The sequence below is a fragment of the Parasteatoda tepidariorum genome, chromosome 3 (assembly GCF_043381705.1).
Source record: "Parasteatoda tepidariorum isolate YZ-2023 chromosome 3, CAS_Ptep_4.0, whole genome shotgun sequence".
Lineage (NCBI taxonomy): Eukaryota > Metazoa > Arthropoda > Arachnida > Araneae > Theridiidae > Parasteatoda > Parasteatoda tepidariorum.
This window is the reverse complement of record NC_092206.1, coordinates 39,182,979-39,196,525: the sequence shown is the minus strand read 5'-3', so window position 1 is coordinate 39,196,525 and position 13,547 is coordinate 39,182,979. Positions and strand designations below refer to the sequence as shown.

Below are 13,547 nucleotides of genomic sequence, written 5' to 3'. Positions count from 1 at the left end.
AAAATTAAAAAAAATTCTGGTAATGAAAACTGAAATACACGAAATATAGTAAGCTATTCTTTTGTTAATTTGTTTCGTTCATATGGTAACGGTTTACCAAAAATTCTGTTTTTCAAAATTATAGTTTCTTTTACCATATATTTAGCAAAAATTGCAAAACTGAAAAGAAAATTTAACCGATAAATAGTTTTTGTGCCATATTCTGAAATATCATGATAAAACTCCCCAATTTCAACGCATTTTTCGAATTTTATTACATCCTATTAAACTCCTTTTCATTACTAATTATTAAACTCATAATCCAAGCGTATCTGTAACTAAATCAAATTTTGATAGATGTGTATGTATACATAAAAGTTCAATTTAACATTTTAAAATTCTGAACAATCAGACAGTTAAGTTTTTTTCCCCCTAATTGCTTTATTTTTAATTATTATTATCATTACATTACCTGCAGCGACTTCCAATAAAATTTTTTTTTTAATTAATGAAAACTTTTCTTTATCAGTGCTCATAGCATTGTTAAAGCTTTTATAACTACAAGAACTACGGCTATAACATAGGCTTCGAATAACATTTCTATACAACTCATTAATTAATTTCCATTCATTTATTCACAAGCATAATTAAATTAAAAAAATGTTCCGGAATTTTCCCGAAAAGACATTAATAAAGGACAAAAAAAAATGGGATCAAGCATTCTAAAGAGGGAAACACAATTACAAATTAAACCTCGCTAATTCACCCTTTTATCATTCTCTTCCACAAACATCGAGCAATAAAATCCTTAATTATATTCGATTACAGTCACTAAGCCTGTCAATAGATTATTCCAGAAAAAGCAATACAAATGCTTTTCCTGCCTCAATATTTATTCCAACCTCTTTCAATAAAAATGAGAAGCAATAATATCGGCTCTGAAAAGGGTAAGGGGACGGGGGGAGTTATCCCTCTCAGGCAAACACTTTTTTTTACAGTCCATGATGGAAGAATATTTTATTGGAATTCCAAAAGCGATATGAAATCCCTCCTTGTTGGTGACTTGTCGCGCGTGGGAAGCTACAAAGTGATAGAGTTTTTAATAAACGCTCGCCGCCGCAGAGTATCATAAAGTGTCGAAGCAATAAATTGGTCAGAAGGGGGAGTGTGTAGCGTGGGAGTCAAAAGAGCGGAGCGACAGTTCATTAAAGACTGGGATGCTTATCCGCATAGATGGCGGAATTCCAGGAATCCGCGGCCCGGCAATCGGAACCTATAGGCGTCCATCAGGAAGAAACTTTCATTATCTTCGGCTAGCTCCGTGTCAGTTTATTCGAACCGGTCTTTGTACTCGCAGCGAAATTCCTCGCCACCATATAACTATATCGATTATTATTAAATTTTTGTCCGCACCGGGATATGAGGAGGCGCCATTTATCAGAAGCGCTGCCGGAAACAAGCCTTTCCCCATTAATATCGCATTTTATGACTTGGAAAGTCATATGTCAAATCAACGACAATGCATACTCCCTTATGAAGCGCAGCCTAATACCTGCGCCGCCCTATTTTCTCGGCTTCTCCCCAAACGAAACGCTTTTACAGAAAGAATGCATCGGTTACCTCCTCCCTCCCCTGTCCAAAACGATATATCAAAGGATAATGCACCATGTTCCATTCCCTCCGGATAGATAATAGAGATTGTTCCTACCTTTTCATTCTTAGGAATATTTTTTTTACCTTTTCTGTTCTTGCTTTAATAAAGGAAAAAAACTCGACTTAATTTCCTAATATAAGATAATCCGAACAAAGCAGGCAGTGTTTATTGTTATTATTATTTTTTATAATAATTGCATTTAAAGGCATTCGTATCATACTCTTTTATTTGAGCTATCTAGTGTTAGTTTTTTTCTCTTTTTTTTAGAAATAAAATTTTTATATTTTTTTTATTGTCTTCAAATGACAAATAAAAAAATAATTTAAATTAATGGAGGAAAGCCGTAGTGGCTCAGGGGATTGAGCATTCGACTCCGAATGAGGTAACCCAGGTTTAAATCCCACTGGCGGTTAGTTGAAATGAATTCTGCTCCCGGCTAGCATCGACTATGGCGTTGTGATATAAAATATCCTCAGTTGTAGACGGATCATGGGTTTGAATCTTCTTAAAGACGTGCTAACCATAGGTTTTTTCGTGGTCTTCCGCTAGATGTAATGCAGATACGAGTTAGCTCCATCAAAAAGTCATCCACGAAGACGAGTTTGTCTCTATGTTTGTTCCCGGAGCTCCCTTGTTTTCAGGGTTGGGTACAAAATTATAAGGCTACGGAGTTGAACATTAATAGTCTGTAACTCAGAATTTGGTTGGCCGTTCGACGACAGTTAAAAAATAAAATAAAATTGATGATGGAGTTAAATATAAATTTACACAATTGCTTTTCCCGGTCGTGCTTATTTAATAAAAAAGAGCAGAATAAATTTCTTGGTTTAATTTGTCTCTTCCTTTATGTTAATCAACAGTGGGATATTCCTTACATATCAAATAATAGTAGTAACTTAATTTTAAAAAGTTTTAAAAATCACGTAATAAAATTTTTAAAAAAGTAATAGCTAGGTTCATTAGAATACAATTAATGATTAATGTGAAACAAAAATTTTCAAATAAACTAATGCCAGTTCTGTAAATTGAGTGTCATGAATGCTTAAGTGCCAAAATTTAGGTCAAAATATCAAAGACTAGAGAAACTGCCGAACTATATTGGAATGGCAGAACTTGTATTAACTTGCTCTCGAAATTTACCACTCAAACTTTGTTGCATTTTGTTAATCTTTATTTTGTTTATCAAGTATTTCTTTTCTTTTTTATTGTTCTTTGTAACTTTTGAAAATATCTGGCTGCCTGATAAGTATTTCATCTATAGATAGGTATTTAAGATAGTATAGTTTGTATCAACCGTATCTTAAATAGTAATATTAAGGTCTTCAAATTAACTAATTTTCTTCAATCTTCTGCTAAATTTGGTTTGATACTCAATTTAATAAAAAAAAAATTGATTATTCAGACTTACAAATTTTTTTTCCATTATTTTTATTATTTACTAGGTTCCATAATTTTTATAATAACTATAATACATTCTGATTTTTGAGAGTGATTAATAGTGATCAATATTGATTGTTCATTTTTATTGGGAAATATTATTTACTTTTGTATGTTTAGTGGGTAATATTATTTATTTTTATGGGGTAATGTTACTTAATTTTTAGCCTGCAAAAAATATTTTGAAGAAGTTAAAGAGATCTGTTATTATATGTTTCATTGAAAAAAAAAAGAATATTGAGATGGAGGATATTTATTTATTTATTTATTTTTTAAACGGTTGATAAAAATGAATGTTATAAAAGATAAAAAAAATTGTCAAATTTTATGAGTAAGAACTGCAATATTTATTCTACAATTCAACTCAATTTGAATAATTCTTTTCTTTGGAAAAGCTGTTAGTAAATTACAATTACTTTAAACAGGAAATTTAAAATTTGTTTTAAAAAAAAGTTGTTCAGAAAATGTACACCTAAAAGACAACTTTCTAGTATAGCGCACTGCTTCCAATTCTCTTTCCTGAAAGTATTATGCTTTACAAAAATACAAATAGTGAAAAAACTTTGATTAAAAATATCAGTTTATGTTGAGTTATGTTAGTTTTATTTAAGTTAATTTAAACATTTGCTTGTAAAATTTGAAAATACATTTTTCCTTAGTTAGTAATGAGGCATTTGTGCAGTAATTAATTTCAGTTAAATTAAATATGGAAAAAAAGTGCTTATGTAACTTTTGATTAAAATACATTGAAGGAGCATATTATAGTATGCAAATAAGTTTTGAATCCTTTCTTCATACCATATTATGGTGTTCAGGGTAATTTTGTTTTTTTATAAATGCATTGTTTTATAAGTTTTGCGACCTTGTAATGTTTAATGGATGCACAAACATGTTAAAAAGCTATTAAACGTTTGAAATTGAGTTAAGGTTTAGACATTGTAAAAAAATTTAAACTATCTTTTTTGATGGATTAACTTCACTATAATGCTTAGTAATTTTAGCAATTAAGTAATTTTAAATAAAAATATCAGGAGACAAATTCATTTCTATTAATATTATCTCAGAAAAAAAAAGTTTCTATATTTAATTGCATAGTTTCCTTTTTTATTACTTTTTTCTTAAAAAAATATTCGCAAGAATCGAAAGTTTTTCAATTTCTAGAAAAGAAATTTATGCTTATCTAAAGCCTCTAAATATATTCCAAATGTCATGCAGTAACTTTAAATTTGTATAATTGTTTATATTGGTCACTTTAAATTCGAAATCAAAATATGAAAAAAATGACCATAAGAGGAAAAAAATCAAGCTTTACTATTATTATTCGAGGTTATATTGGGAGAAAAAAAAACTAAGTTTAATTTTGCGTTCCAACTGAAGAAAGTTTCATTACTTGAAAGAATAACAATGACTTGAATTTTATCATTTTTAGCTAAGAATCCCCTTGTATTTGAGGAAAATGAATAGTGATCAAAAGGAACTAGCTAGTAGTGCAATTTTTTATTTTAATAAAAAAATTTCTTCTTTTATCAGAAAACAGTATAACTTTCACAAATTTTCATGTATGCAAAAAATTTGTCGTATCATATTCAAGTTCATTAACTATACTTAAAATATTCATGCATGTTTATTAAAGATTCGATATATGTTGACTTGATAGAGTTTTTATAAAGTTCCTTTAAAGAAATTAGGTAAAATCATTTCTAAAGAAATAATAGTAGTAGTAAAAAGAGGATGAAAGATTTGTTTCAAAAATAAGTTTAAAAAGAATCTCAAAGTTTATTTCTACTGTTATCAGACAAATAAAAAATTTACAATTTCTTAAATTTTTAAGAAAGATGGCTATTCGTTTTAACTTAGTTTAAATTCCATTTGAATTTTTTTTAAATTATTAGTTTTTTTCTCAAAACTAAAGAAAAATAAGCTGAATTCAAATGATATTTACCAAAGCACAATAAACCTCTTTTATATTGATTTTAAAGCTTGTTAACAAAGAAAAGGAGACAAATAATATAATTTATTATTTAGAATTTTATAACAAAAAAGTAAAAAAACAATTTTTTTTTAAATTTTAGACTACACTGTTTGCCAAACCAAATTACGGAAAACAGCTTCTAAAGTGCATCATCCGCAATATCCATTTTGCCATAAAATTCATTTTGAATATATATTTTCATACCGAAGCTTTTACATTAATGCTCATCTTATTGAAATGATTCAATGATTTTACAGTAAATATTGCTGTAAAATTTACGGTATTTCAGATTTTGTTGTTCTGTAAAATTGTACGGTAAAAATGAATTTTACAGAAAAAGTTCTGGCGCACTGAGTACCAGTACTTTCAACCGTACTTTAATTCGAAATTTTTGCAGTACAGGTGGATAATGTTAATTTTATCTGTTTTATTATTGTGATAAAGTTTTATTTATAGCACATAAATGATTTTCAAGAAATTCAATCTTGAAAATATTTAAACATTTTGAAATTGATCACAGATTTAACATTTCGATAGCAATACATTATTTAAAAGAATAGTTACATAATTCAGAAAAAAGGTTTCATTTAAATGCTTTGCGTTTGTTTTTTCAAATTGTAGTTCTTATACATTCTCAAAGACGGAAGTGCAAGCAAGAAATATTTATTAAATAAACGGCAGAATTTCGAAGCAATGAATTCCATAATTGAATTTTTAATTTAATTATCACGTCTTTTACCACAGATGACACGCTTAAACTAGAGAAGAATATTCCTATTTGTCAACATAATCGAAATTAATTATTTTCATATGCAAATTCAGCGCTTTCTAAACAACAGACTCGAATTATTGAAAGCTCGTCTGTCATCATTAGACTTATGATTATAAGACTCTGATGAACAGATGGGTGAGATAATGGATCAATGATTTCTAACACCGGTGCTTTTGTGGTGATATCAATGTTAATGACAGATTTCAGAACGTTCGTAATGTATGTTAGCGCCATTTCTAAATATCTAGTTTTCAATTGGAAATCGTAATCTGCGAGTTCAAATGCCCTTGATAAATTATTAATAAATTCATTCTTTTATTTGAGGTTCCCATGTCCTTTGTTCATATTCTATTAGTCTATTTCCATATGAAGTCGGGTTTTCCAGCTTGTCTTCATTCTCGAATGAGCAAGAATAATTTCATTTCATTGAAATATAATTTTACAAATGTTGCCGCTTGAGTGTAGAATTCAGTTATTATACAGATTATTTATTTTATCTAGCTAATGTGCAAATTAACTAGGATGATCCGTTTAACTACCAAAAATTAATTTGATTACTAAAACTGCCTACGTAATTTGATAATTACCTAGATAATCTGCAAATTGCCTACTAAACATTCATTAAAACTAAAATAAGATCTGTTCTGGAAAAATAGGAGCATACAATTGACATATTCTAGGAAAAACAAGCGTAATTTCATTTCTACAGAAGGGGAAATATAATTTTTCAAACCTTACCTAGATAATCTGCAAATTGCCTACTAAACATTCATTAAAACTAAAATAAGATCTGTTCTGGAAAAATAGGAGCATACAATCGACATATTCTAGGAAAAACAAACGTAATTTCATTTCTACAGAAAGGGAAATATAATTTTTCAAACATTGCCCTCAGTGCAGAAATCTGCAATGCTTCAGTGCAGAATGAATATATTATACAGATAACTTATTTTATCAAATCTGCAGATTAACTAATGCGATCCGTTAATTAATGGGTTAATTAATAGGGTGATCCAGCTGTATGATCCGTTATTTGGATAGTGCCAAAAGTAATTTATTTCTCAAACTGCCTACGTAATCTGCAAATTACCTAGATAATCTACTCATTATTGACTAAACACTCGTTAAAGTTGAAATAAAATCTGTGCTGAAAAAATAGGCGCATACAATATATACATTCTCAGATCGACAAAAGCAATTGAATTGCTGCAGAATGTGAAGTATAATTTTAAATATGTTGCCGCTAAAGTGAAAAAATAAATTACTCTACAAATTACTTATTTTTTCTAGATAATGTGCAGATTGACTTGGGTGATCCGTTAAAGTACCAAAAATTATTTCATTTCTTAAACTACCTAAGTAATCTGAAAGTTACCTAGATAATCTGCATATTTTCTTCTAAACATTTTAACAAGTTAAAATAAGATCTGTGAAGGGAAAACGGGAACATACAAATTAAGTTAATGTTATTTATATTTTACTAACGAAAAAAATCAAGTTACTACAATCAGCAAATCACTTGATAGAACCTATAATTAATAAATTTAAAAACATACAAAGAATTAAATTACTTAAAATATTATTACACTTAAAGAATTAATGTATTTATTTTCTGATTTTTTGATACCTAAGAAATCAAGTCAAAACGGTCAGCAAATCAGCGAAAATAATAGAATGAGACCTAAGATTTTCAAAATCCAGAATTTGAAATTTGAAATCATATGAATTACCAATTGAATTCTATATATCTGGTTTTATTAACCGGAATTCTGGAATTTTGAGAATTTTTTTCTTCGTGTGGAAATTACCTACACTATAAAAATTCCGGTTCGAATTACTGTGAAAAGTATCGGCAATCTGGTTGCGAGTATTTTTTTTATTGTAAAATCCACTTTTACCATAAAATTTTCAGCGCAAAAATTAAATACAATGCAATTTTTGCATTAATATTTACTGTAAAATTACTGAATTACCGTAATTAAATAATTATTGTTGTAAAAATTGCTTTAAAAATGGATTTTACGATTATTGCACGCAGGGTGTCAGTAATTTTTACCTCAATTTAGATCCGGAATTTTTTATAGTGTAGCCAAAATGTGGAAGACACTTGATTTCACACTTTAATGTAACAAATCAGTTAACTTTTAGAGTAGCCAAGTAACATGAACTGCTTTCGAGGTTTAGTGATAACATAAACACGAATGTCATTAATTTCTTTTAAGACTCTGACAAAATTACCTATATGACTATATAAATTATAATATACTATGCATCTCATGAAGACCTGATATTTTTTCATTTATTTACTTCATCAGCTATTTTTTAAGATTTGCAACAGCTTATAGGAGACTGGAGGACTATCCCTACCTTATAAAGTCTATTGAAGCACTTTCAAATGCATTTATAAGCATTATTAGTATTTTCAAATGTATTTTAGAATATGAACATCACTAGATGAATATAACATTTTTATTATTTTTTAATGGAATTTGCGAATACTTTTAAGTAGAATTTTCTTTCTGACATTTTCTTTGCCTACTTACTATGGGGAAAAATTTGTTTCTTATATACAAAGAAATTTAATTTTTCTCTGTGTTATAAAACAGAAAACTATAACGAGCAGGAATATTTCCATAAAATCTGTTATGGTAGCATTTAAAATGCTTAAAATTATACATTAAGCATAAAAAAATTATCAATTAAACACAATTTTTTTTTTATCTTACATGTTATCAAAAAATGTAAAGCGTCATTTAAAATTTTAGACAGCTAAACAATTTAAAAATAAAATAAAGCTGAATTCTATTGATCTGACTATAATGACTATTAAAGTCTGCAATAATTCTTAAAATTTACTTATTTGTTTATTGTTTTAAAAATATCTCAATAATGCACACGTTGTTTATTAAAATGAATTTCTAAAAATTCAAATTAAAAAGATTTATGTGACCAATATGGTATTTTTAAAGAGTATGTGACGTTTTTTTCTTCTTTTTTTTTAATATTAATATTTATTGGTCATTTTTTGTACCTTTTTTTTAATAATTTTAAATGATATTTCTGATAACCAACTTTAGAATTTCTCCGGTAATGAAAGATTTTATATAATTAATATTATTATACAAATATTCAGAAAAAAATTAATCATGAAATTATTTAACCAAATTTCATTAAATGTAATTTATGAAATGGCAATTAAAATGACAATCAATTAAATCACTTATCGCGTCATTCATTCAAATGGATTAATTATAAAAAAGGTCATGTTAAAGCCTTTCGATCAAATTAATTAAATTTTTTAAAACTGATTAACAATGTAGAACATTATTTCAAAAGGCTAATTATATAACAGAAACGCTGTTTTAAAACCAAGCACTGACGTATAATATTTTTTTTCTTTTCTAAAACAGATGTTTTTTCTTTTTTAAACTAAGTGGCGGGTACAGAAAATTTCGGTTTCTCCTATAAATTAGAGTTTTCCATTTGATAAAATTCTTTAACGGATACTTTCAATGGTATTTTTTTCTTAAAAGCAGTTTTAATATTATAAGCTAATAATCTCAAATATCTAAAGTTAATTAAAATTCAAAAATACTGCTGCATTGTAATATTTCTGTACAGTAATTCTTAAAGAAGTATTATGAAGTCTGAAACCCCACATCTACATTAATACATATTTAGATAGCTTTTTTTTACATTTTGTCCAGCATTAAAATTTTTAAATGTCAAAAATTTTTTAATCGTTATAAAATTTATTATATATATCTGAAAATTTTTTTTGGTTCGAAGTGCCATTTTTTAAATCAAGTAAGCAAATTTTTTTTATTTATTTCACTGTAAAAAATTCCAGCACAAATTACCAAACCACTGTCAAATAAGCGAATTTTACCCCTGAAGTCAATTTTTCCTCCTAGGTAAATTGGCAAAAGGGAATAAATAAAAACATTTTATAGTTTATTTCTTCCTCTTTGAGATTTATCTACACTGTAAACAGTTCAGATCAAATCACGATAAAAAGTACTGGCACCCAGAGTGTTGTACTTCTAACCATAAAGTCTATTTTTTAATACGAATTTTACGGTAAAATGGATTTTATGGATGATGCAGCCAAAGTGCCTGTGCTTCATATAATAATTTGATCTCGAATTTTTTATAGTGTAGAAGATCTATAATTAAAAAATGTGATAGTATATTGATTGCAGTAATGTGATTGCATAGCGCGTTTGACAATTGCGATTACAATACAGAATGTTGCTTATTTTTAGATACTTCATTATTTATTGATTTATTTTTCACTACTTTCTTACTCTTCTATTAATATTCTATATACTTACTCTTACTATATACTTACTCTTACTATATACTTACTCTTATTATATACCTACTCTTACTATGTACTTACTCTTACTATATACTTACTCTTCTATTAATGTATATATTTTTGTTACAGATACTGGTTGGAAGTAAATAGTAACAAAGGTAAACGTGGTAAAACATACAAAGCTTTGATTTATTAATATCTTTTCTTTTTAAGCAGATTGGAAACGGGCTCGACTCTCCCCATCAGAATCTGCAGCCAGTCCAAAAAGTGATACCAACCGACGAAGACCAGACACGGAAGAGACAACCACCGATTCAGAAGCATATGAAGACGAGGACCGTACCCCCAAAGAACCAGAACCTTCATCTCCTCCTCCAGAAATTAGAAAATCTGAATGGACACCTCAAGAACCCCTGGATTTGCATCACCGAAATGGTGTTCCCTCTCCCGAAAGAAGTCCGACACCAAATAGTGACATCCGAGTCTTCGATGTGCACAAAAAGAAATCACCCATAGACATATTAGCCAGAGTCTTTCCAAGAGAGAACAGAAGTATTCTAAATGTGGTCTTGCAAAGGAATGGTGGGGATGTTCTCCAAGCCATTGATGATCTTTTGAGTACTAAGGAACCTGAACCAGAAAAAACGATTAACGAAACCTCATCAGAGACTGCTAGTCCTAGTGCTTCACCTGTACCACGAGTACCTAGTCCACGACAACCAAATCATATGGGGGAACCAGCACCAATGTCTGGTTTTTCCAGTCCTCATAACTTTTTTCAGTCAGGACATTCATCTACTTTAGGAATGAATACCAGTGGTTTACCTTTCAGGAGGCCATATTCTTCGGCTCCTGGAGCAAGAGGGCTGTTGGCAGTGCCAACTTACTCAGGTTTTTTTCCAGGAATAACCCCGGCATTTAATCCCGGATATCCGAATTTTTTTGGAACAACGATAACGACCAATGCATCACCAGTCCCAGATGAAAATAAAAAGAAATCTAGTGACTGTTGGCCTACTTGTGGTAATCCTTCTCCCCAAGATTTGTCATCGCCCGATACAAAAAGTCCGAATGGTTTCACAGATTAATTGTTTTTTCGTGAACTCAAAAATATAAAACATTATGTTTTCAATGTATATATATGGTATGGCTCTGTTCTCCTTACCAGAAAAATAAAATAATTCCTTATTTTATTAAATTACTTTTGTTCAATTTCTAATCATATCAAAATCATGTGCATTTTAAAAATTTAATTTAAGTATTCCTACTCAAATGTTTCATTTGTACATTATTTCATTTCATTTATATTGAAAATCGAAACATTTATTTTTATGTGTATAGAATTTTAAACTTTATTTGTAATATATCTTCATTAATTGTCTTTCTGAATGGTTTATTTATTTCATCTGTATCATAATGAAAATACTTGATGTTTTTTTTTTTTGTTTCTTATTAAAGAAAGATGCAAATATTTTTTGAATGTTATTAAAATTGATTAAAATTAATTCTTGTTGTTATTTCATTCATAATTCTTTGAAATTTCACATATAAAAATAATCTGGAAGCATTGTAGTACTTAAAAAAAATTTCTGTTAACGTTATATCCTTTACAGCTGTTAAAGCAAGATATGTTGAATATAAAATTTTTATTGCTATCAATTTTCTGTTTTCTATGCTATAACTTGAACTAAACACCTCAAGTTTAAAACAGTATTATTATAAGGAGTTTAAATCTTAGATCTATATGCAAAACAATGCTATATATTATGCATGATAGCTGTTTCAAAACTAATGAATTTAGCAGTTTCTTAGCATTATTTAAAAAACTATTAAATATACAAATAAAATTATTAATAACTATTAAAATCTAATGTTGAATATTATTTTAGATACGTTTTTAAGTTAATAATACTCTTAAAAATCAATGAAAGGTTTTCTTTCAAATAATTATGAGAAAGAGTGTGTGTAAGAGATAAACAGATAACATATTAAACTTTCTTGGATACTGATGTTCAAATTTATAAATGCAAGCAAGGCTGATCTTATAATGCATAAGAAAGTAGGAAAAATATGCTTACATGTTAGACTTATGATATTAAAGGAAAATTAAGTAAAAATATTTAATTGACTGAGAATATACAAAAGCTGATAATGAACAAACAGCTGATGTTTACTAATGAAAGCAATGGTATCCAATTAGATCTCCGTTTGGGGTTAGCATAAATTTTTCTATTCTATACTGTAAAAATTTCTAGTATATAGTTGCCACAAGTTTTGGTGTTAAAGTGAACTGAATACATTTTCACTGTAAAAAAATGGATACTCAAACAACGCGAAATTTTCTTCGTTTTTGACAAAACAGTTTCCTGCTATATCCTCTGAGCAAAAATTTCGTCGAAGAGAAGGATTTAAGGAAGTCATTTCGCGCAATTGAATTCATCTACCAGCCAACACGGCATGATTTAATTTCTGCAATATCAAGTAGCAAAGTTTGCTAGTGCTGATGAAAACTTTTACAAGCAAAGTCATGGTTCACACAAGCATTTTTTAAAAAGTAGTATCGCAATGCATTTTGTGATGCAGAAAATTCAATATAATCATTGCTTTCAACTTACTGCGAAAAAAAAGATTGGATGGTAAAAAATTGAAATTTATCAAACCATCTTGAAGTGGCTAAAAAATCGATAAATAGCTTTCAAAAAATGAGGTGGATTTACGAGGCGAATTGATTACACCAAAAAATAATTTCTCAAGCATGAAATTCATGTGTTATAATAGTATTTGCTTTTAAAATATTGGAAATATAATGATCATGTAAAAATACCGCAAAAACGAAAAATAACTGAAATATCAGCTGAGAAAACAATAAGAAAACATCATGGATTAACAACGGAATAGCAGTAAATCATGCGCATCAAAAAATATTTACTCAAATTCAATTTACGGATTGTGAAACTTTTGAAAATAAATATTCAACTAAAAACTCATTACATAAATCCAAGTTATATAAGAATATCACATGTTAAAATTTAGGTTTATTATAGTAGTAGTTTTACACTGTAAAAAGTTTCGTGTATCTAAGCACCAAGAACGAGGGCAACTACTTCATGCCTAAGTATGTAGTGTTTCATTAAGTGTTCTACGACGCCAAACCCGAGAGTAATTCTTGGTGTAGTGAAACTCCTTGAATGCTCTTTGATACTACTTTGTTAAGTAACCCTCCCCCTTAAGTTTCTTATTCAGTAACACTAAAATGCATAAATATTGTAAGATATGATGCACATAAAAATTAATAAAGTTCATTTTAAAATGCAATTTAAGGCAAGAATTATAAATTTAGGATACATATATATTTATAATATTTCTTAAAATAAAATTGGTTTGTTAATTAAACATACACACATCGAAGACA

General features: G+C 28.4%; 1 protein-coding gene across 1 annotated transcript in view; it reads left to right on the top strand.

The window, feature by feature from the left end:
* The window catches only part of LOC107454113 (doublesex- and mab-3-related transcription factor A2), a 47,698-nt gene extending 36,058 nt beyond the window's left edge, over positions 1-11,640 (top strand). The window contains exon 2 of the mRNA XM_016071184.3: positions 10,352-11,640. Within this exon, the coding sequence (XP_015926670.1) occupies positions 10,352-11,223 (872 nt within the window). The 3' untranslated portion in view covers positions 11,224-11,640. The remainder of the gene's footprint in view (positions 1-10,351) is intronic.
* The last annotated feature ends 1,907 nt before the right edge of the window (positions 11,641-13,547 follow it).